Source organism: Balaenoptera physalus (genome assembly GCF_965194825.1).
Source record: "Balaenoptera physalus genome assembly, chromosome: 16".
In the NCBI taxonomy this organism is placed as follows: Eukaryota; Metazoa; Chordata; class Mammalia; order Artiodactyla; family Balaenopteridae; genus Balaenoptera; species Balaenoptera physalus.
Genome location: NC_138898.1, coordinates 22757492 through 22782689, shown reverse-complemented (window position 1 = coordinate 22782689; position 25198 = coordinate 22757492). Strand labels below are relative to the sequence as shown.

The window sequence follows — 25198 nt, the reverse complement described above, 5'->3', positions numbered from 1 at the left end:
TGCTGCTCCCTGAGCACCCACCACATGCCTTTCATCCCCTGGGAACGTGCTTTGAATATCATCCCCACTCTGAGGCTCAGAAAGAAAAGGTCATTCGCCCAAGGCCACACAGCTAGGAGGCTACAGAGCCAAGATCTGAAAGCAGGTGGGTCAACTCTGGAGTCTTGCTCTCAATCTGAGCCGCTGTTGGCCTGAAGCTTGAAGACACATTATATTAATATCAATAATAGGAGTATTAAAAATAAGCGCAACAGTGGGCTCACTGTGTCAGGGGCTCACGGGGCCCCACCTGCCTGTCTCATTTGATTCTCTCATGATCCTTCCAACTATCCCCAAGGTTGGGGGGCTGAGATACTACAGGAGGTGAAGCAGCTGCAGCTTCTGGAAACCAGGGCAAATCCCCAAAGCACAAACAAATGCTCTCAGCCATGAGGTCACTGTTACAGCGCTGGGGCCTGGCTCCTGCCAAATGCAACCAGCAGCCTCCAGCCCACAGCCACCTCGCTCATCGGCCCCTCGGCTCCTGGGCCTAAGGCTTTAAGGGGTCTCTGTCACTCTGAATCCCCAGGGTGTGGGATAGGAACCCTCACTAAGGAGCACCCCCTGTCCAGGCAGCATCTGGGTTCTGTGTGGCTAAATCCTCCCAGGAACCCCAGGAGGGTGGGAATGTCACCCCCATTGTACAGATGAGGAAACTGAGGATCAAAGAGAGAAAGTTACCTGCTCAGGTCACCCAGGAATTAAACCCAAAGCCAGAACTTTTTCTCCAGCAACATCTGTTTCTAAGAATTGTTTTACTGGTGTGTCCTCGGGCCTCCCACAAGAGTCCCTTCAGGTGGGAATTTTCACCCCTGATTCCCGGGATTTGACGCCCTCCTACAGGATCCCAAGCCCTGAGGGTGGGGCCTGGGAATCTCCATGGTGAACAAACCTCCAGGCTATACTCATCTACCCAGGGAGGCAGAGATTCTGGCCTCCTTCTCCACCCTGGTCCAGCCATTTGTCCCACTAGTGCCTTTTAAGTTCTTCTCCTGAACAGTAACACCCCAGGCAACATTTGCTCACTTGCTGAGGGAGCACCCCGAGCCAGACTTTGTGCTCAGCACGCTCTTTACTTGAGCTATTTCATTTCATCCTCACAAAAGTCTCTACAGGTAGAGACTTGTTGCATCTCCATTTTCCACATGGGGAAACTGAGGCTCAGCGCTGTCAAGGAGCTTTCCCAAAGCCACACAGCAAGCAAGTGGTAGAGCAGGTCTCCGCCCCCTCCACCCCTGCCCTCCTCATGCTGAACAATGTTCCTGCTGAGCTTCTGTGGGTCCTGCCAGCTGTGAGAACCAGCAGAGAGTGAGAGAGCCTGGGGGTGGGGGTGAGGGAGAGGGAGGGCCAAGGCCTGAGGTTTCTTTCATGGCACCCTCACCAGTAATCTACCTGCTTGCTTAAACCACTGGGGCTGCAAAAGCCCTGAAGATTCAGCTGCTCTAAGCCCTCCTTTTAACAGAAGGGAAAACTGAGACTCAAAGAGGTGGCCTCACGCCAGTCTACTCTTGCTGGCAGAGCAAGTCAGAGGGCCCCCGGGGATACCCTCCCAGGCAGCATCCAATTCCCTCCACACTTGGGTCTCTCAAGCCTTCCCAGGCGATGCCAGGGAAGTCAGCACTCTGAAAGCCTCCAAAAAATGCCCCAGAACATCCCCAGCACCTGGGACACAGAGAGGCGGCCAAAGCTGTCCAGCCCAGGCCAGTGCGGATGAGCTCAGCGCTCCAGCTGCAGGCGCAGGGAGAGGAGGGAGGGAAGGGGCCAAGCCACTTGCTGATTGGCTAGTTCAAATCCCAACAGAAGGGGCCGCTCCCCTCCGCCCAGACTCCAGAGGGCCTCCCCCCCTCCCCATTCTACACACACACACCAGCTGCTCTCAGCTCCTCCCACAGAGGCAAGCCAGCCAGTCTGCTCCCAGCTCCAGCCTTCCTCCACCCCTTCCTCATCTAAGGCTGACTTTTCGGTGTCTTCGCCCCAAAGCCTCAGCTACCTGGACCCAAACTCAGATTCCTCTAAGCTTCCAGGGCTCTCCCTCACCCCACACCCTCTCAATCTAGTACCTGGAATTTGAATATTTGTATAACAATTTATCCCAAGAGCTGCCTTCTCAGGTACAGGTGCACTTTGGCCTTGGTGGAGATATAACCTTTCTGAGCTGTTTCCTCACTTGTACAGCAGACCTACAATCCCACTGTGCCCACGGCATATGCAAGAAAATAGGAGACGCAAAGGCCGGTGTGGGTCTGTTGCTCACTCTTCACCTCCCCTTACAGGGGCCCTCTTCCTTCAACATCCCTTCTTCCACCTCAGGCCTCACCTCAGAGGTCACCCCTGCAGGAAGACTCCACAGGCGCCCAGGCTGTGCCAGATGCCCCTACCCCCAGCTCCTACATCCCTGGATAACACTGGGCTGAGTTCTGAGAGCAGGGTGCTGGGCCAGGTCCCCTGGAGTTCTCAGCCCCCAGACCAGGGCTCATACAGACAGGCAGGGCAGACTTCTCTTCTGGAAGCCCCATCTGCCAGCCTCCAGGCCATCCCTTTCCTGCTCTCTGAGGCCAAGAGCAGCAAGGTCAGGCAGCAAGCATGGGCGGCTGATGAGTCTGAGCCCTGCCAGCTACACGGAGGGTCACATGACCTTGGACAGGTATTTCCTTTCTCTGAGACTCACTTTCCTTATCTGGAAAATGAGAATAATAATAATAATAATTATTAGCTAACCTTTTCGAGTGCCTACAGTGACCTCTTACCTACCTGATCTCATTTGATCCTCATAGAACCCTGTGAGGCAGGGGCTGCCGTTACACGTGTTTTACAGATGAGGAAACTGAAACTTAGGTGACTTGCTCAAAATCATAAAATTAGGGCATATTGGAGCCAAGATTTAAATCAGCCTTATTCAACTCCAGACCTTCACTACTCTCCATCAGCGCAAGAAACCTCCATGGAACTATGCACGGATAACTTGGAGCCCAGCACCAGGTGTGTGGCTCATACTCACACAGCAGCTGCTGTTCGTAGGTATCATCTTATGATACCACTTTGGGACAACCGTGGTAGATGGCCTATCAGTTCCTAGGGATCCCCATTTTACAGATGAGGATGTTGAGGCCCAAAGAGATGATGGAACTTGCCCAAGGACACATGAGGAGTGAGCTGACCTGGGCACTCAGGCTCATGGTCCTACCCCCCAGCAAGGGCACCTGCGAGGGTTGGGAGGGCCCTGGGCTTACCTTGACGTCCTGCTCCAGGCCACGGATGAGCTCGCCGTCCACCTGGCCAGTCTGGGCAGCGCGGAGGCTGCGGCGCTCAGCCTTGCGCAGCCGGTACTGCAGGATGCGACAGGTCTTGCTGGCCTGGTCCAGCTGCTGCCGCAGCTCCTGCAGCTGATACACATCCTCCTCCATATAGACGTCCCGCATCTCCAGCATCTCTGCCCGCAGCTCCTCAATCTCGTCCTGCACAGGGAAGGAGAGGTCAGGTCGCTGGGCTCTATGGCAGTGGCCAGGGTACTTGAGTGCAGGGCACACTCGATGCTGTCCTAGGCACACCTCGGGGGGTCTGGGTGTGGCAGACTGCGTAATGGCCCCCCAAGATGCCCAGAATCTGTGATATGTTACCTTACATGGCAAAGGGATTTTGTAAATGTGATTAAGTTAAGGATCTTGAGATTGGGAAATTTTGCTGGATTATCTGGGTGGGCCCAGTGTAATTACAAGCATCTGTATAAGAGGGAGGCAAGGGGCTCAGAGCGGGAGAAGGCGATGTGGCAGAGGTTGAGGTGATGTATGTTGAAGATGGAGAAAGGGCCATGAACCAGGGAATACAGGCAGCCTCTAGAAGCAGGAAAGGGAATGGATTCTCCCCAGAGCCTTTACTGGGATGGAGCCCTGACAACACCTTGGCTTTCAGACTTCTGACCTCCAGAATTAAAAGATAATAATCTGGGATTGTTTTAAGTCAAATTCGCAGTAACTTATTATAGCAGCAATAGGAAAGTAATACACTGGGGAAGTAGAAGAGGCTCATTCAACAAGCATTTATGAGCACCAACTGTGCACCAGGCTCTGTGCAGGCACAGGGGGTGGGGAAGGAGAGTGGTGACCAAGACAAACGTGGCCCTTTCTGTATTGTCTGCATGGAGCCCCAAGTCTCATTGGCAAGACACAGAGTAAACTGAAAGATAAAAAAAACCCTCAGATACTGTTAAGAGCTGTGAAGACAAAAAACCATAAAACCAGAACCAAAACACCTGGGTAATATGAAAGAGTAATGGGGGAAGGTGCTATGTTAGAGGACAAGGTCGGGGAGGCGGCCTCTAAAGCGACATTTGAGCTGAGGCAAGAAGGAACAGCCATGCAGAGAGAGAGGCAGGGAGCAGTGTGTGCAAAGGTGCAGAGGCAGGGAAGAGCTCAGTGTGTCAAGATACAGCAAGGCAGCCAGGGTAGCTACAGGGGTAAGGTGAGGCTGGGGAAACTGACAGGGGTCAGCCATCCAGGGCCTTGAAGGGTTGAGTAAAGAATCTGAGTCTGGGTTTTAAGTGGAGGGGGTTGAGGGGGATGACCTCACTTCCTCAGGGCAGCTCCTGACCACCTCTGTCATCAACTCCCAGATGTCCTTCACTTCCCCTTTGTCATCATGGGTATATCAGCAATTCTTCATTTAAGAGTTTGTCTCCCAGAGAGACCGTGAGTGCCTGGGGGGCTTCCCCACGTCTACCTCGCTCCCCGCTGTATGCCCCACACCCAGAACAGGGCCCAGCATCCTGCAGGCTCCCAACAAATACTGAGTGCATGGAGGCATGTCTTGTTAGGTAAACAATCACAAAAAGACATACCAACGTGAAACAATCATTAGACACAAAGTGTAGGGGGATGAGCGGGGAGACACAGGAGAAGAAATGGATGATTACTATGTCTAACAGCAGATGTGAAAGCTGAGTCACAAATGGAAATAATAATATCTGCCCTTGGTGTGATTGAACGGATTAAATAAGATTGTACACTAAAAAGAGAAACCGAGTCACAGGAGATGAATGACCTGCCAAAGGCATCCCAGAGGAGTCACAGAAAGCACCTAGAAATGGTGCTGATGGGAAAGCGGGGTGGGTCCAAGAAGCAAACAAACAAACAAACCACTGTGCAGGCCCTGGAGAGGGACCGCAATCTGGAGAGCTGGGTTCACCAGCCCTCTGAGCCTCCCTTTCCCCAAAGAAAATGGGTGGCTCCCTACGGGGGAATGGCGTGGGGTTCCCAGCGCCCCTGAGACTGGATGGGTTGGTTTAATTCAGGGTTAGGAAGTGGCACCTTCAGGCTGGTTCTTAGTATGAAAGTTCATGGAGGTTTTTATATCCATCTGTACCCAGCTACTCCTGGGACTGTTTCTCAAATGGTTCTGAACACAGGAAAGGAAGACAGAGGGGACGACAGGGTATCTGCTTCTCTCAACCCCAACAGATACTGTCCCATTCCCACCTGGCACCACAGCCTCGCTCCTGCTTGGGGGGGTGGGTTCAGCAGCACCCCACAAAGTGAATGATTCTGCCTGCATCAAGCTGCAGAGGAATGGTCACTTCATCAGGACCCCCACCTCTACCCCAGTATATACACAGACTCAACCTCCCCCCCATGCCAAGCAGACAGAACTAAAAGTGGAGAAGGAGGAAGTGGGACAGTCAATGATCACACCAGTTAAAGAAATGAGGAAGTGAGGGGTCCACACTCATTTCAGCTGGCAAGATTAAGGAAGCATAAAGGAAACAGCACTCAGGAAGTGTGGGCCAGTTGGCTAAATCCAAGCTAAACCAGCCTCCAGATGGGCCTGTGTTCAAATCCTCACCATACTATTTACAGAACATGTTGACAGGGAGCACCACGAAAGTGCAGGGTGAGCCAAAGGGAAGTGCAGGGGATGCACAAGCTAATGATGCTGGGCTACATTAAGAGATGTATGACATTTAGATCATGGGAGGTGACATCCTACAACACAGGACCACACCCAGGGCACTGGAGTCATTTTTGGGGACCACTTATTTTTCTCACTTTTAAATAACTGATTTTTTCAGGACTTCCCTGGTGGTCCAGTGGTTAAGAAGCCGCCTTCCAATGCAGGGGATGCGGGTTCAATCCCTGGTTGGGGAGCTAAGATCCCACATGCCGCGGGGCAATTAAGCCCGCATGCCACAATTAGAGAGCCCACACACCGCAACTACTGAGGCCGCGCACTCTAGAGCCTGAGTGCCACAACTAGAGAGAAGCCCACGTGCCGCAATAAAGAGCCCGCGTGAGCAACAAAAAAAGATTCCGCATGCTGCAACGAGGATGCCGCATGCCGCAACGAGGATCCCGCGTGCCGCAACTAAGACCCAATGCAGCCAAATAAATAAATATTTTTTTAAAAAAACTGACTTTTCTGTTTATAAAAGTAAATGACGGGACTTCCCTGGTGGCGCAGTGGTTGAGAATCTGCCTGCCAGTGCAGGGGACACGGGTTCGAGCCCTGGTCTGGGAGGATCCCACATGCCGCGGAGCAACTAGGCCCGTGAGCCACAACTACTGAGCCTGCGCGTCTGGAGCCTGTGCTCCGCAACAGAGAGGCCGCAATTGTGAGAGGCCCGCGCACCGCGATGAAGAGTGGCCCCCGCTTGCCGCAACTGGAGAAAGCCCTCACACAGAAACGAAGACCCAACACAGCCATAAATAAATAAATAAATAATTATTAGAAGAAAAAAAAAATCCACACTGCTAAATTAAAAAAAAAAAAAAAAAAGAAAGAAAAAGAAAAGAAAAAGAATCTGCCTCCAATGCAGGGGGCATGGGTTAGAGCCCTGGTCCGGGAAGATCCCACATGCCGCGGAGCAACTAAGCCCGTGCGCCACAGCTACTGAGCCTGCACTCTAGAGCCCGTGCGCCACAGCTACTGAGCCCACATGCCACAACTACTGAAGCCCGCGCACCTGGAGCCCGTGCTCCGCAACAAGAGAAGCCACCGCAATGTGAAGCCCGTGCACCGCAACAAAGAGTAGCCCCCGCTTGCTGCAACTAGAGAAAGCCTGCATGCAGCAACAAAGACCCAATGCAGCCAAAAATAAATAAATAAATAAATTTAAAAAAATGTTAATCATAAAAAAAATTATTAAAAAAAGTAAATGACGGATTGTTTCTAAAAAAAAAAAAAAAAAAGTAAATGACGATCATGAAGACAGTTTAGAAAACAGAAAACATAAACCACTCATCATTCCTCCACCTGGTCTTGAATCACAGTGGTTCTCAAAGTGTGGTCCCTGGACCAGCAGCATTAGCAACACTGGTGGGGGGGAACTTGTCAGAAATCCTCATGCCCTGACTGAGAACTACTGAATCAGAAACCCTGGAAATGGGGGCCCCCGAGTGACTCTAATGCAGGGTGTTTCCTTCCAGTCTTTTTTTTTTTTTTTTTAATGGTGAAGGGCAGGCCTTTTTTGGCTGCATTGGGTCTTCGTTGCTGCGCGCAGGCTTTCTCTAGTTGCGGCGAGCGGGGGCTACTCTTCGTTGCAGTGCACGGGCTTCACATTGCGGTGGCTTCTCTTGTTTCGGAGCACGGGCTCTAAGCACACGGCCTTCAGTAGTTGTGGCTCACAGGCTCTAGAGCTCAGTCTCAGTAGTTGTGGCACACGGGCTTAGCTGTTCCACAGCGTGTGGGATCTTCCCGGACCAGGGCTCGAACCCGTGTCCCTTGCATTGGCAGGTGGATTCTTAACCACTGTGCCACCAGGGAAGTCCCTTCCTTCCAGTCTCTTTCCGTAAATGCGCAAGAGTCACGTGTCTCAGCACACAAGTCCTCAGCCCAGAGCCTGGCACAGAGCAGGGTCTCAATAAGCATCTATTGAAGAAGTGAATGAATGAATGACCTTTCTCACATGAGCAGCTGTCTCTCCAGGCCTGCCCTTCACCACAGTCCATTTCTGAAAATGCAGGATGTTGCATTCATGCCAGCTCCATCTCTCCGTGGTGGCCAAGGGGGGCCCAGGCCCCCCGGGGGCTTGTCCCAGCTGCAGGCAGAATGTGGTCAGCCCCTCCTGGCACCATCCACGTGAGAGGGTGAGTCCACAAAGGCTGAATTGTGGCCCGCACGGCTGGGTCTGCTGGGATGTGTGCAGCAGAAGCTGAGCTTTCGGGGTCTGAGGTGGGGGCAGGGAAAGGGGCTGCTGGGACATGGGGAGGGGGCCGAGGGTAGGACTCTGCTTCCCTCCAGAGGTTCTTGGACCTCACCGAGCCTCCCAGTCTCCCGGGACTTCATCCAGGGACTGTCTGATCCAACCGAGGGAGCTGGTAGGGAATTGCCGGCGGGTGGGGGGGGTGGGGAGCTCAGGCTTCCCTTCAAAGACAGCTCAGTGCGGCTTCCCTGGTGGCGCAATGGCTAAGAATCTGCCTGCCAATGCAGGGAACACGGGTTCGAGCCCTGGTCCAGGAAGATCCCACATGCCTCAGAGCAGCTAAGCCCGTGCGCCACAGCTACTAAGCCTGCGCTCTAGAGCCTGCGAGCCACAACTACTGAGCCCGTGTGCCACAACTACTGAAGCCCACGTGCCACAACTACTGAAGCCCGTGCGCCTAGAGCCTGTGCTCCACAACAAGAGAAGCCACCGCAATGAGAAGCCCACGCATGGCAACAGAGTAGCCCTCGCTCACCGCAACTAGAGAAAAGCCCATGCTCAGCAACAAAGACCAAATGCAGCCAAAAATTTAAAAAAAAATAAATTAATTTTAAAAAAAAGTTTCCTCCTTAAAAAAAAAAAAAAAAAAAAAGACATTTCAGTGTCCACTGAGCCTCTCACCCCAGCCGCGGGGAAATGCGGAGAGAGGGGGCCAACACCACTGAACTAAGCCAGCCCAGTGGCTATACAACAAGGTTGTCGGATACCCCCCAACGTCGGTGGGGAAACCCAGACTTCATCCCCCACTGCAGACAGGAAGAGGCCACACTGCCCAGCAGTGCCCACCTCAGAGCCCAGGGGCCCCCAATTCTCAAACCGCCCCCCGCCCCACCCCCCACCCCCCCCAGTCAGAAAGTCCAGACTAAAGAAGCTGAGCAAAGGTGCTCAGATCAGGCACAGCCTGCCAGGCCTCCAAACCCATCCCCTCCGGCTGCTCCTTCAAGGTAACCTCTCCTCCCCTCGAAGCTTAACCTGATTATTTAACCTGGACTGAGAACAGGGAGTGAAGCGGGGAGGACGGGGGACAGGATCGGGCACCCACGCTGCTGCCGGGGTAGTCAGCCTTTCCCTTTACAGAGAATGTTTATTTTGCTCTGATTATAGAGGTAATACCTGTTTATTGGGAAAAAAAAAGCAGATCGCTTTCTATCTCCTCCACTAGTTCCCACTGGTCTCTGCGTTAGGTCCAAGCTTCTTACCCTGGAATCTGAGCACACCCCTCTCCCACCGCCCCCCCCACCCACGCCGGGTCTCCTCCCCACTTCTGTCTTGCCTCTGCCCTCCATGTCCAGGTACACCACGATCAAGAGATAGCCACCACCTATCGGGAAGCTCACTAATTACCAGGCCCAGTCCAAGCACAGTACGTGCACAATAGTTTGACCCTTACCAGCTCTGTGAGGTAGGTAGGGAAAATGTTCCCACTTTGCAGATGAGGAAACTGAGGCTCAGAAGTTTCCCAGAGCTGCTCAAGCAAAGGAGCAGTGGAGTTGGAATCCAAACAAGCCCTGTAACCCTGGGCCAGTGCATCTTAACTGTGTGTTCTACTCCCAGGGTTGCTTGGGTTATTCCCTCTGCTTGAGAGCCTTTGCCAGGCTAACTGCTAACTTTCTCATCCTTCCAGAGTATTCCCTCCTCCCCCAATCTGATTCAAACCCCACGCTCTGAACTCCATTCTTCTTGTGCTAACAACTTTAGGTTGCATTTGCTCGTTTTCAAGTCTATCTTCCCCAAGAGCTGGCGGGGAGGGCAGGTGTTGGGTCTGACTCGTGTCTGATCCCCAGCACAGCCCTGGACAGGACATGGGACGGAGCAGACACCCATCACTGTCTATGGGTGGGTAGATGAATGAATGAAAGGAGTATGGCTTCTGCCCTGCCCAGCCTCTCTCACAGCCCAGAGAGGGCAGGCACTCCTGATCCCAGCCCCAGGTCAGCTACAAAGAGTCAGGGAGAGCCTAGGCTGCTCCAGGGCTGGCCTCGGACCCCCATGCCACCTCAGGAGGATGGGCAGGGTCTCTCGAACCTCAGCTCACCCACCCACTCCCTGCCCACAAGTACACCTCTGTCCATCCTCCCTCACATGCCCTAATGACCCATGAGGTCAGCCTGCAGGAATCAGCCTCTCAGGGGCAGACCCGCTCCCCGAAACGGATTGGTTCCCAGGAATCCTGAGGGAATTGGCCAGGAAGAGTCTTTCGGTCCACACTGGGCCGGAGGGCCAAACATGAGCTCACACTACCGCTAATAATAGCGTGGCATTGCACGGCAGCACGGGGCTTCACAGTTTACCAAGACATTCCATGTGAATCATCTCACGGGTCCTCACAGAAGCCCCACGGACACGCAGGACAGGGATCACCACCTCTGTTCTAGAGGCAAAGAGCGGCAGGGGAGCACAGGGGAGGTGGGCTGTGTCCAGGGTCACACAGAGACACGTCCAAGCGGGCCTCGGGCTGCAGACTTCAGGCTCTTTCATCTGCACCAGAACGCAGGGAGTCCATGAACTTGGATGGGAAGGGGAAAAAAAAAATCACGTCTTTACTTTCACTAATGCTAACTAAAAATTAGCATTTCCTTCTATTCTGGACAAGCCACAGTTGTATCAGCAGTACTTACGGCTTTGGCACCAAAAGAAACCACAGATATTTTCATATCCCATAACAGTTGTTGCAGAAATGTCAAAATATTGTATACACTCATCAGTACTTTGAAATTACAGTAGTTAACAGACCTGTTTCCAGATCTTATGAGTTAATAAACACACATATTACTATATCATAATTTAAAAAATATACTTTGATAACTATATTTCAATATGCTTGCTTTCCTTTATATTTTGTTTTAAACATTTAAAAACATTATTCTGAGAATTACTCTCAGCACATGGCACAAAATAAGATGGAGTCTGTGTTCCGTCTGGAGCCGCCTCATCTGTGGGGTCTGGGTCGCCACCCCAGACTCTCGCTCTCCACCATCAGGGCATAAAGCTGGAGAAGCAGAGCTCCGCTTTCACGCCACATTTAAAATGTTCCAGGAGGGGGACTTCCCTGATGGCACAGTGGTTGGGAGTCCACCTGCCAATGCAGGGGACACGGGTTCGAGCCCTGGTCCGGGAAGATCCCACCACATGCCGCGGAGCAGCTGAGCCTGTGCATCACAGCTGCTGAGCCGGTGCTGTAGAGCCCGCGAGCCACAACTAGAGAAAGCCCGTGCGCAGCAACGGGGACCCAACACAGCCAAAAATACATAAATAAAATAAATAAATTAAAAAAAAATTTATTAAAAAAAAAAAAAAAAAAAGTTCCAGGAGGGACTTCCCTGGTGGCACAGTGGTTAAGAATCCGCCTGCCAATGCAGGGGACACGGGTTCGATCCCTGGTCTGGGAAGATCCCACATGCCATGGGGCAACTAAGCCCGTGCGCCACAACCACTGAGCCTGCGCTCTAGAGCCCGTGAGCCACAACTACTGAGCCCCAGAGCCACAACTACTGAAGCCCGCACACCTGGAGCCCATGCTCCACAACAAGAGAAGCTCCCGCAATGAGAAGCCCACACTCCGCAACAAAGAGTAGCCCCCGCTCACCACAGCTAGAGGAAAGCCCGCATGCGGCAACAAAGACCTAACGCAGCCAAAATAAATAAATAAAAATAAAATTTAAATAAATTAATTAATAAATAAAATGTTCCAGGGAATTCCCTGGCGGTCCAGTGGTTAGGACTCGGTGCTTCCACTGCTGTGGACCCGGGTTCGATCCCAGGTGGGGGAACTAAGCTCCTGCAGGCCGTTCGGTGCGGCCAAAGCAAAATAAAATGTTCCAGGAAAGAATGCTTTCTGCAGGAAACCTACAGGAATGCAAGATGATTAATCTCTGCACAATGAGGACAGAAGGGGGGGTGAGATGTGGGGCTACTGGAACACTCGCAGTGACTCCAGATGCCTGGGTCTGATGGAACTGGTCTGGAAAAGTAGATGGTGAGAAGGTCTCCCGACCCATGGGGCTGGAGGTGAAAGTGACCAAACACGAAGCCCCTCTGCAGAAACACAGCAAGCAGCAATGGGTGGGTGAGACTCAGCAACAGCTCCCAGCTGGTCCACAGGGGACAGGGAAGGAACCAGGGGGACAGGAGACTCCTGAAGGCACGAGGAGGCAGCCTCTTACCAGCCACCAAGGAAGAGACTGTTCCAGCGCAGAGGTCCCCTGGCCAACTCCCACCCAAGAGAATCAGCCCCCACAGGGCTAGGGTGGACCCTGGGAGGGGCCTGTTCACCCAGCGTCCCCAGGGAACTCTGATCTGGGCCCTGCACAACACATTCTAGAAACCCTGGGATACTGAGGTTGGGTCGGGAGCAGGGAGCCGGGGTCTCAGCCCACCCAGCTCTGACAGGGACTCTGCACTGCCTGGGCCTCCTTCCATTCTGCATCTGTCTCCCACCTCCTCACTGCTCCACCTCAAATGCCACCTCCACCAAGAAGCCTCCCTGGCTACCTCAGAGCACAGCCGTTTTGTATGAACAATTAGTGAGTAACTATGGTGGGCCAGATTCATCACCAAATCACTGGATTTAGTCCCCATGATGGTCAGTCTGCTCCCCACTAATCTGTTCTTCACTTAGTACATGGAGTGATTTTTTGTAAACTGCTACTCTCCTGTTTAAGACCCTCCAATGATCGCCAAAATCTGGAAACAACCTAAATGTCCCTCAACTGGTGAATGGCTAAACAGTGGTACATCCATATAATGGAATACTACTCAGCAATAAAAAGGAAGGAAATGCCAATACCCACAACCACGTGGTTGGAGCCCAAATGCATTATACTAAGTGAAGGAAGTCAGACTCCGTTGGCTACGTACTGTATTAAGCCATTTCCATGACACTCTGGAACAGGCAAGACTATAGGGACAGAAAACAGATCAGTGGTTGCCAGGGGCTGGGGGAGGAGGGAGGAACTGACTACAAAGGGACACGGGGGAATTTTGGGGGTCGATGGTTCTGTCTTGATTGTGGTGGTGGTTAACAGAGCTGTGTGCATTTGTCAAAACTCATTTTATGGTATGTAAATCACCGGACCTGAAAGCAAAACAGAAGCCTGATCCCGCCTACCTGTCCATCTTCATCTCTCCCCATTCCTCCTCTTGTTGGCTACACTCTAGCCACTCGGGTCTTCTCCCAACATCCAGAAGACACCTTGCCTGTCCTACCTCTAAGCCTCTGCCTGGATTCCCCTCCCCTGCATCTCCCACTATCGGCTCCCCGTCCTACTTGAAGCCTCCAATTAAATGTCACCTCCTCAGAGAAGCCTTCCAGACCCTTCTAAGCCCATTGTGTCCATCTCAACCCTGTGTTTCTTTCAAGGAGCGTATCACAGGTCCCAGCCCAACTGCGTCCCTGCCCAATTTCAAACCTTACCCAAATTTATCACCTCTTGCCCAGGTTCTAGGGACCCAACCCACCAATGGGCAACAGACCCAGGAAGAATGACTGCTGAGCTAAGGGACCCAGAACCTTCACTCTGCGGGAGCCTCTGCCTGGCCCGCCTTCTCCCACACCACCCTGCCCCCCACGGTCCCTCCCTCAGGCCAAAGCCCAGGCTGCCTGCCCATCTGCCACCCTGGCTCTGGCCCGGGCCACTCACCCTAGCCCGGAAGGGCTGACCTGCAGTTTGGGCCAGCAGTGGCCACAAGGGCGGCATGCCAGCCCCCCGAGAGGCCAGGGCAGCCATCTGCTGTCCCTTCTGCCTGTCCTCCAGGGTCTGTCAAGGCTCCAGATGAGATCTTCACACTTGGACCCCAAGGAGGGCAGAAGGCTCTGCAGAGCTCCACTTCCCTCCCAGCTCAAAAGCCAAGACTGTGGGAGTAGCAGCAGGCGGAGGGGAACCCAGAGACTCCATCCCTTCACAGGCAGGGACACTGAGCCTAGAGAGGGACTGGGGACAACCCCATAGTCCCCCAGACTGAACAGAGTCAAGCAGGGAGGGACTCTGGGCTCCCGCCTCCCAGCTTAGCCTCCTTGCCTGGAGGCTCAGCTCTAGTTTTAGGGGAGTCAGGGTCAAAGGTCCTGGAAGAGGAGGGCCAGGGTCCCAGACAGGCACAGCCATGCTACACAATGCCCCCTCCCACTGGCATGGAGGCTGCCTGGTCCCAGTGACCCACAGGGTCATGAGGGAAGACAGGTCCTGAACTTACCTCTCAGACAGCAATAAACAGTAACAGGCACTGAGCTCGCTGAGCACTCCCCCCGTGCCAGGCACGTGCCAGGTAGCACATACTATCTCACTGTATCCCCAGCCACCCCACTGACTGGCGAGGAACTGAGGTCAGAAAGGTCAACTCAAAGTCACAGTTCAATGGCACAGCCAGGATTTGACTCCAATTTGAGCTCTAGCAAACTAGACTAGACAGTCTCTATAATGGGACAATAGTGAGAATCATAATAGCTAACATTTACAAGGATTTACCATGTGCCAGACACCGGGCTGAGCTCTGAATGAATGTCTGTTATCTCAATGACAGTCCCTTTGAGGAAAGTGCTATTACTTTATGCCCATTTTACAGATAAGCAAACAGAGGCTCAGGAAGATGAAGGCTCCAAAGGCAATCAGGAGTAAGCCTCCCAGATGTGGCACAGCTCTGTGCATGAGACCACAGACACTCTCTCTGGTGGGGAGCTGTGTGTGTGTGTGCGTGCGTGGAGGGGGTGGGCAGAGAGGAGATGCCCAGAGACCACTGCCCACCAAGGCCAGGCCTGGCTTGTCACTGCCCCATTCCAGGCCTCACACGCCAGAGCAGGGAGACCTCCGCAGTCCCTGATGCCTCTGGGGGGCACTCACAGTGGGGACACCTGACAGTGTCCCTCCTGTCCTTTCTCTGTTGACAGGAAGGAAGGCAGCTTTTGGATCTGGATGTGTTTAAAACATCCCCCAAAGGACTTCTGGGCTACAGCCAAATCTCTGAGCAAAGAGCATCACGAGACCCCAGTCCTTCTGCCTCTTGCCACTTGTAGGCTGTGTGACCTTTGGCAAGCCCTTTAACCTCTCTGAGCCTCAGTTTACTTACACTTGTGTGAAAGGAAGGGGTTAAGTCCCACCCTGGTAAGATCCCTGCCCTCAAGCAGAGCACACAGGGGGAGGGGCTGGAGTGAAACCTGTAATTATCCCATTAATAATCTAATTACTGTAGAGGTAAATGCCCCAAAGGAGCCTATAGGAAGCCCCTACGTGTCTAACACAGAAGCCTGGCCTGGAGCTGAACACATGAAGGTGGAGGATGAAACCAAAGGAGGCGGGAGGGAACTACAGTACAAAGGCCCCAGCAGTGGGAAGAATGCAGGGATAGAGGCTTGGGGTGCATGGAGCACTCAGAACTTGGGTGAAGCAGGGGTGAGGTGAGGCTGAGAAAGGCAGGACCACACAGGCCACCCAGGCACTTGGGCAGGGCCCAGGATGGGTGTGGAGGGGAGAGGCTGATGCAACTGACCCAGAAGATCCCGTGTGGATCTGGGGCAAAACCAGGCGAAAGATGTTTAACTGGTCCAGCCTAGCCACAGGACCCAAAAGAGTTTTTCTATTGGAGCCTGAGCTTCTCTTTGCGGTGCAGGCAATGGGAGATTATTCACCCCAGTCTTAGAATGTGAGACCCCAAAGGCAACCCTCCATCAGCAAAGGAGGATCAGCATCCCCATTTTACAGATGAAGAGACTGAGGCTTATAAAGGCAAAGCTCATAGAGGAAAAGGCGGAACCAGGATTCAAGCCCAGGTGGGCTCGGCTCTAGACCACAGTGGTCTTCACCACCTTGGACCCCAGAGAAGGGAAAGGCTGGCCTGCTGCTCCCACCTTCTCTGACTCCCTGCCATTCCTCAGGGAGGCCAGTGCCATCTGCTGTGGGTCTGTGGGTCTCCAGTGAATGCCAGGGCCAGCCTGGCCCAGAACACCCCAGAGTCTCTAGCTCTTTCCTCACCCCAGCTCCAAGTTCCTTCTGGCACCAGAAGGAAGAGAATGTGACTGCAGATGAGGTCACGCTTATGGGGCACCCGGGGCAATGACCTTAGTAATAAGCTTGGCTGCTGGTCAGGCCTCTGCTTAGAACTTAGCCAAGCCCCTCCCCTGCGGAACTCTCTCTGCCCCAGAGGCTACACAGGACATGGGGCTCCCTCCCTTCCGCTGTGCCCAGGACAGTGCTGGATGTGCCATATACTTGAATACTAATCCTCCCAAGCGCTCTGCAAGAAAGGGATTAAGTTCCCATTTTACAGATAGGAAGACTGAGGCTTGATGAGGGGGCCTTGCACATGGGGTTCATGTACAGGGAGGCGGTGACAAAGCAAGGTTTGGTCCCAGACCTGATCCCAAAGGTGGAATTTGTCCACCTCCCTCCCGAGAGGCCCTGGGGCCTTGTGTCCGGTGCTACAGACATGGAAAGGAGGCAGCTCCTAGCTCTGCTATAGGTCAACACGGCCCCCTCCCAGCAAGGTGTTCACAATGCCTCAGCTCAGTTCGGCATTCAGTGCCCTCCCCCAGCAGGCCCAACTCCCCTTCCCAGCCTCTCCCTCACCACTGCCCCCTCCCACAACTCCCTCCAGCTCTTCTGTTTTAAGCCTGCAGCCGGCCTGCAGCCCACCTGCAGACCCTGATCACTGCCTTTCATTCAACCATGCAACAAATATTTATTGAGTCCCTACGATGTGCCAGGCACGGTCCCAGCAGCTGGACACAGAGGCAGTCATTCAAGGCTAACTCCTCAACTCTAATGCCTCCTCCTCCAGGAAGTCTTCCAGGTCCCTCCTCTGAGTGCTCACATGTCCTCCAACCTTCTCTATCCTGGCCTCCTTTTCCCAGGCAGAATCAGGCACCCTTTAGGGATGGCAGTGGCATGGTCCTCCACAGTCCCTAGCAAAGGGGGAGGGGGGAGGAGGCGGGAGATGAGGGCAAGCAGGAAATTCCGAGGAAATTAGAAGGGAGTTGCCCCTGGGCGCTGGCAGGCCTGACAATTGCTCCATTTCACTCAGCTCATTGGGCCCAGGCCCAAGTGCTGGGTGTCCGGGGCCTGAGGGCCTTTGGTGCATCTTCTCCACCTTGGTGACCTGGCAGCCCCTTATCTGCCTACATACCACTCAGCCCCAGCCAGGCTCCTAGGACCCCCAGATCCAGAAGACTGCAAAATCAAGCCCCTGCCACACTCCTCACTGTTCCCAGCAGCCTAGTGGAAGGAAGCCTCATGGAGGAGCTGAAAACAGTAGTTTGTACACATGAGCTCCAGGGAGACACGGGCCAGGATTTCCTGTGTTTCTGTGTAGCTGAAATGTCACAGCCAGTTTGTGTGTGTGTGTGTGTCTGGGTAACCTGGTCTGTGGGTCTTTGGCTCCTGTTAGCAAATGCTACAGGTCTGACATCTGAGTGCTCTGTGCTCGTGTCCTGCTTCTATGTACATAGCTACATGTCTTGCTCACGTGTGTCTCTTGGGTGTGTGTCTATGAGCCCCAGGCGTGCAAGGACCTCTGCTGCTTGCTCTCTTTGTGGAAGAGGCAGCGTGGGTGGCTGGGTGATGAGCTGTGTCTGAGCCCGCTTGGCAGGGGCGTACCTGTGGATCTCCGCGGATGCGAGCACCTGTGTGTAATGACTCTGGGTGGGTTTGTGTGTGCGTCCGCATACACACGTGTGCTTCTGATATGTCTGACGGTGTCTCCAGGGTGTGTCCATCTCTGGGACATGGCCAAGTGTGTCTGGGGGTGTGTAAGTGTGTGTTTCTGAGCCAGCAGTCTCCTAGATGGTGTGAGTCTCTGTTGTGTCTGTTTGATAACTGCGGGTGTGATGAGACAGGAGGTGGTGTATCTTGCATGGGTTTGTGTACTTCTCTGAGCCGGTCTCCTCCCTAATAAGTCTGGAGGTGTGCTTCTGCAAACAGACAGCACAAGCATGTCCCTGGATGTGTATGTGAGACATGTGTGAGTGGTCGCGGATCTCTGAGCACACGCTGTGAATATGTGTACATGTGTTTGTGTGTGCAAGAAAGAGTGTGCCCAGGGACACAGGCCAAACCCCTCTGTAAGGAATGCTGGGAGCCCTGGTAGCTTCGTGGTCCCCCTAAGGCCTCAGCAGCAGCCGTCTCACCTTCTGCAGCTCATTCTCCATCTCGCTGGAGCTGCCCCCCTCCCCCCATGACAGGCGACCAGCTGAGGATCCTTAAAGACCCAGTTCTTGGAGCAGCTTCTTTCAGGCCACCTCTCAGCTGCCACAGGGAGGGCTGGGACTCACGGCAGGGACTAGCCAGGAGCTTTGCTGACCATGGTGACCACTCCTCTCCCCCCCACAGTGACAGATATACTGGAGTCCTCCCCCTACAGCTCCCAGGAACTGAGAGCTTCACAACTTGTGGGTTACTGCCCCAGACACCTGGCACAGGTCCTGGTACCCAGGAGGCACTTGGAAAATATGTGTTGAATGAATGAATGAATGAATGAATGCCTGGAGAAGCAGGTATGGGAATGGTGACAACCAGGACAGGCACTAACATTTACTGTGCACTAGATCTATATCATCACTCGGAAGAGGGTCCCCATGACCCTGGGGCAGGCATGCTTATCGCCCATTTTTCAGAAGGAAATACAGACTCTGAAAGACTGAGAATCTCACCCAGAGTCACACAGCTTATAACTGGCAAAACCAGACGAGAACCCTGCTCTGGGAAACTTGGAGGCACAAGCTGCCTCCTGCATGGGAGAGGGTGGAAGAGAGACTGGGGAAGGGAGCTCCTTGGGGTTGTCTAGTGAGGTTCCCAAGTATATCAGCTGTGCAATCTTGGGCACATTACATAACCTCTCGGTTTCCTCATCTGTCAAATGGGTCTGATATCAGAACCCTCCACACAGGATTGCTGTGAGGAGTAAAGGACTTACTTAACCCAGAGCCTGGCACACTGGAAATGATCTAATAGTTGATAGCATTTGTGAGCAAGAACCACAGAAGGCTGGGGATCAGTGGTCTGGGGGTCTCCTGGCCAGCTCTAACATTCCAGCACTCTGGATTCCAACCTAACCATTATCTAACCCTTAAGTCTTGATCCAAACCCCCACCACTTCCTCCAAGACCTCAGATCCCTGGTCCCAATCACACTTTCTACTGGTGCAGGGTACATATTCATGTACACACACGCAGGCACATGTCCCCCACACACCGCCTGCAGGCTCCATGTTCTCGGCCCCAGCAGATGTCATTCTCTACTTGGTCCCAACAAGTCTTAGCCTGGAGCCCTGCACACAACAGAATTCCTCTCAACAACCTATGTCCCAGACTAGACACGCTGTTAGCAACCACAAGCTCATGCTCCAGTCGGACTGTAGAAAGAACAGGACCCAGAGTTAGACCAACCAGGTTTGGAATCCTGGCTGTGTGACCAGGAGCCTCCATTTACCCAACTGTACAATGGGAACTGGAGGGGAATTAGATGCTTCCTCTGGGCCCTTCTGGCTGACATCTAGATTGGCTACACTTCAAACATGCACATGTAGAACCTCCAAGGAGGTGGGGAGGCCTCACTTCATGAAGCCCACACAGCATGGAATGTGATCACTCCTTCCTGTCCTCCTCGGAGCAGTTCCTGATTTATCAACATCCTAAAGCTAGGGGGATTCCCCCCTCCTGGCTTCTCCCAGCTCCCTCAAGAATGAAGGCTTTGACATCCTATCTGCTCATTGGCTAACAATAATAACAATTCCCTAAAAGATGAGGGATTTCACTGCTTGCAAAATGTCTTATCTATTCACACCTCCCTGATTCCTGAAAACAATCCTATGAAGTTGTCCAGGCAGGTTCCATCATCTTCATTTTATAGATGGAAAAAAAAAAAAAAAAAAGAGCTCAGAGAGGCCAAGTGACTTGCTCATGGCCACACAGTAAATGGCAGAGTCAGGTCTCTAGACCAGGTCTTTGGGCTCCAACGCTCAGATTCTTCCATCCATACCAGGTGGGTTCCCAGCATGTCCTCAAAAGATGCATGGGCAACAGTTAGTGGTGATGGGGAGATGGAAGACTTCAGACCACCAGGTTTTGAAGGTCAAACAGTCCATGTGTCTGCCCTGCAGCCAAAGCTGTCTCTTAGAATCCTGGAACCTTAAAAGTTAATAACCTGCAGACTTCCTTGGCTGAGGTCAGGCAACTCAACTACAGCCTCCACATAAATATCCTCCTCAAGTAATCACAACCACCACATTTTGTGTCGTTTACCAGCTGCTTTCCACAAACCCCATGTCTTTATCCAACATGCAAGGTTGAATAACTCTGAATAACTCAACGGACAGCAAGCTCACTCCCTTCTCTGTAGCAGCTCCTTCTATCGTCTAACTGAGAGAGAGCTGCCCCATTTCCACTTTTTCCACTCGGGCCCCAGAGTAAGCCTTATGCCACAGGACATCTGCCGTCACCCGCAAGGTCTTCCCCAGTTGATGGTTCCCAGTGCCGCCCACCAGCTGAGAGGTGAGCTCAAGCAGGGCCCCACTGGACTCAGTGGGACTCAACCCAAGGCAGCACGAGGCCTGCTGGGAACACACTGGGGATCTGAAGTCCTTCTCCTGGTAACTCAGAGCCTGCATCTTAGAAGCAAAGTGGCCCAGAGGGGCAGGAAACACGTCAAGAGTACAAGGTACTCTTACTCCAAGCCTGGCTGCCTGGAGAACTGGCTCTGGGACCTGGAACAAGTCCCCTCCCCGCTGTGGCCACAGTTTACCCATCTGCAGAATGAACAAAACAACACCTCCTGTAATAGCCTCTGCATCTATGGCCCACATCCATGGCCTCTAGATTTTCATCTTGCCTCTGTGAGGCTGGCAGTTGGAGAGAAGTTCAGGGACTGACCCATGTATACACAGTGGTAACCACACAATCTGGTCCTGCTCACCTCTCCATCCAATCTCCTTCCTCTCTCCAGCCTTGGCACTGATCCTCGAAATCCACGAGCTTTTTCCTACTTCCCTTGGCCTGGAATAGTCTTACTCCAGCTTCTTATTCAGCTGGCTCCATCTCATCCTTCAGCCCCTGGCCTCCCTTAGCACCCCTAGCCCCAGCTTCATGTGCTCTCGGCACACTGTGTCCCTCCCCACCCTTATCACGATCTGTACTGTGACGTAGTGTATGACTATTGTTTAATCTCAGTCCCCCCCACTAGACGAACAGCTCCATGAAAACAGACACTTCATCCTCTCCCATGGCTGTATTCTCAGATCTGCGCTAGTGTCTGGTACACAGTAGGCCTTAAATAAGTAGTTGGTGAATGAATGAACAAGGGGCTGGGACTGCTTCAGATGGGGAGGAGGATCTATTCTGCCCCCATGGAGTCCACAAGAGAACATGATAAGCGCCCACGGAAATGTGTCACATACCACTTGAGAATAGCAGTGATGGAAATTACCCTCATCTGAGGCTCGCTACATGCCAGGCGCTCTAGTGGTGTTTGCACACATAATTCATTTAACCCTTAAGGCTGGAAGATGTGTGATGTCCCTTTATACAACGAGGAAACTGAGGTCCAGAGACATTAAGTAACTGGCCCAAGATCACACAGCCAGGAAGGCACAGACCCCAGATCTAACAGTGGCCTAAGGCCTGCACGTGAAGCCAGAAACACTGCATGAATGGGGGAAATTGAGGCTGCACCCTGACCCAGGCAGTGGGAGGTCCCCAGCCTGGCCCTGGCCCCTGTGAGACCTTAGGCTCAATCCCCAACCTTCTGGAACTATTTTCCATCTTAACAGTCATGGGTGGCTCACAGGGACTCCAGAGCTCTGCCTGCTGACTTCCTGGAATGAACAGGAGCCCACAGGGGTGGGTGCGTGAGACCCTAAAGCAAAGCTCTATGGCCCATCTTCCCTTGCCAGGGGGAGCAGTTGGGGCCAGGAGGCAGGAGTGAGGAGCTCGGGGTCCGAGTTTAGAGCAGCTCAGGCAAGGAGTACTGGAAGCAGCTCAGAGCACCAACTGGGCAGGGCCAGGCCTCCTTCTGGCTTGTCTCCCTCCTCTTACCCACCCTCCACTTGTCTTCTCCTCACCACTGGCTTTTGAATACTATAGGAGCTGACTGAACCCCTGATTGTCAACAGCGAATGGGGTCTTTAGGAAGGCTTACCCTCCCAATTAACAGATGAGAAAACTAAGCCCTGGCCTGAGGAAAGGTTAGAGGCTAAAGGGGTAGATTATTCTGATTCAGACAGACCCTGTCCTTCTATTCTACAACAGTTACTAAACGTACGCTGGATAGCAGATGCTGGGGAAAATAGGGAGGGGGAGACACAGTTAAGTAAGACCTTACAAACTCTAATGAGAGAGAAACCCTTTTGGCCAGAAGAGCTACAGTGCAAAGCTAAGTGTTGCTGGGCAGACATAAACTAGCCGAGTGCCGTGAACTCGGTGGCTCTTGGCCAGGGGTGCTCTGGGTATTGTGCCAGGACATCAACAATAAAATAATAAATAATAATAAAAGTAGGTACATTTCAGCCTCTTCCAAACCATGCCCAGCCAGTGGTGGCAGAACCCATGAAGCTTCCCAGGCCAATATCGACACACAGGGCTGGGCTGTCCCTAAAGCTGCCTCGGTGCCAGGCAGCGGGCAGACAGAGCCTGGCCTGCACCCAGCAGGTGCTTATGTCCACTGAAAGCGTGAAGGCCAAGCCTGCTCTCCCGGGGAAGCTCTCAGGTCCCCACCACCCCCAGCCAAAGGAAAGGCCCCTTTCAGATGTCAGTTTCCCTCCTCTCACTGGGAACATGGGAAGGAGATGGGCACTGCCATGGGACACCAATGCAGCTGCTGTGTGTACAGGGCCTGTCCCAAACTGGGCAGAAGATAATACCCTGGGATTTAGGAAGCTGCCTCTGAACCGGTTCTCCCACGACATCATCCTCCCAGGCTGTGGGACCGTTAGGGCGGAAGTCGGACTCTAGCCAAGGGGATGTTCCCAGATGTCAATGCTTTCAAACCAGACCCGCCCTGAAAGGCAGGCAGGGACAGGCCTGAGCCAGGAAAGCCCTGGGTAAAGACTCAGGATGGTGTTCTGGCCTCTCCTTGGCAGGGGATGGCCACAGGTCTCCCTGGCAGCATGGCACACCAGTGCCTGTCCCAGAAAGGAGAGCCGCCAAAGGCCTGGCCTCTGGCTTGGGGGTGGAGGCTCTGAGCAGCTGAATCAGAGGTCCAGCCCCTCACTAAGTACCCACCCCCATCCCAAGTACCGCATCTAGGCATCCTCCAAAGTACTTTTCTCAAGCCCCCCTTCCCAAATCAGGGTCCTTTGGGCAGTCTCCTCTTCCAGGTTCCTTCCTCAGGAGGTGTCCCAGATACAATGGGAAGCGGGATGTGAGGGAGCCCCTGAGGGTTTAGGCCCCTTTCCCAGCTCGTGCGGTGGGACAGCGGGCCGGCTGGTGCCTCAGGCCGGTGGGGCTGACACCCGCGCCTCCCCGAGGCCTCCCTTTCCCGCACCAGCGCCCTCACCTTGAGATAGTCGTTTTCTGAGCGCAGCTCCTCCAGCTCTCGCACGAAGCCGCCGGGCCCGCAGTCCAGCATCTCCTCGGTGAGGTCGGAGAAGGCGAGCGAGGCACTGAGTGGCAGGCGGCTGCTCCCCACCGACGACGCGGCCACCGACGGCTCCTCGGGGGAGGCGGGGGGCCGCGGAGGCTGTTGTGCGGACGGCGCGGGCTGGGACGGCTGCCCGGTGCGGGCGCCCCCCGGGCCCCCGGCCGCTGACTCGGCGTCGCTGCTCAGCGCCAGCTCCAGGCCCAGCAGGCGCGCCTCCTCCGACGCGCAGTCCGACACCTCCGAGCTGCTGTCGGTGAGGCTGGGCGGCGGTGGCGGCGGTCGCGGCCCGGTCCCCGGACGCGGACGGCCCTTGGCGCGGACCCCGGTGCGGACACCGGCCACCCGGGTCCCTGAGCCCCGCGCCCCGGACGCCACCGCACGCCCCTTCTTGTCGGGCCGCGCCGAGGACGCGGCGCTGCAGGCGGCGGCTGCGCCCGGGCCTGGGCCGCGGCGGCCCTTGGCCAGCGACCAGCCGGCCACGTCCTTGGGCCGGGCCGGCGACGGCGCGCGGTGGCTCTTCTTCCTCTCCGGAGCGGGAGCGGGCGGGGGGCCGCAGCCCCGAGCCGGGGACTCCCCCGCCGGCACCTCCATCGCGGCCTCCCTCGGCCTCAGCGAGCGGCGCGCATGGCCCGGGCCCGCCCGGCCTCCGCGCCCCGTGGGAGGCTCCTGGCGCCCCTCCGGCCGCTGGGGCCGCGGCTCCTCTCGGCCCACCTCAGCCCCCCGGCTGCGCTCTGGCCCCGACCCCCGCCGCACGGTCTCTCCGCTGCCCTGGGCTCGGAGAGAGCGGCCCGATCGCCTCCAGGCGCCCCGGCTCCGGCTCCGGCTCCGCCCGGCGCCCGCCCCTTCGGCCTCGCCGCGCCCCCGGAGCGCGCCCGGGCCCCGGCTGCCTGCACGCCGATCGCTCTCTCGGGCTCCGAGTCCGGCTGCGGCCCGGGCCCCGGCTCCGCCCGGCGCGGCCCGCCCCCCGCGCAGCCCCGCCAGCTCCCCGCCCCGCCGCCTCGGCTCGGGGGCGCGCGGCTCCGCGAACAAAAGGCGGACGCGGCGGGAGCGGCAGGGAGGGACACAGGCAGCGAGCGAGGGAGGGATCTGCGAAGCAACAGCGACCCCCTCGAGGGTCAGGCGGGCCGGGGCTGCCGTGGCCCGGGCTCCCTTCCCCTCCACTCCGCCGCCGCCCCCTCCCTTGCTGGCCTGGGGAACGCACCCGGCGGAGGCGACCCTGCTCCCCTCGTCCGCGCAGGGGTCGCGGGAGCGGCGAGAGGGGGGACTCCTAGGTAGAGGCCGGGTGGACCTCAGATCGCGGGAGCCAGCATCCATATACACGCCGAGCACCTCGCCCCTCGAGGCTGTGCAGAGCGTGCGCGAACTCCGCCCCCCTGAACCTCGCAGAGCAAGACCGATTATCCCAATGTACAGA

At 54.8% G+C, this 25198-nt stretch overlaps 1 protein-coding gene across 1 annotated transcript in view; it reads right to left on the bottom strand.

Moving 5' to 3' along the window:
* Nucleotides 1–25153, bottom strand: part of MTCL2 (microtubule crosslinking factor 2) — a 71917-nt gene extending 46764 nt beyond the window's left edge. The window contains 2 exon segments of the mRNA XM_082430022.1: nucleotides 3270–3494; nucleotides 23701–25153. Of these exon segments, the coding sequence (XP_082286148.1) occupies nucleotides 3270–3494; nucleotides 23701–25098 (1623 nt within the window). The 5' untranslated portion in view covers nucleotides 25099–25153.
* Between the last annotated feature and the right edge of the window lie 45 nt (nucleotides 25154–25198).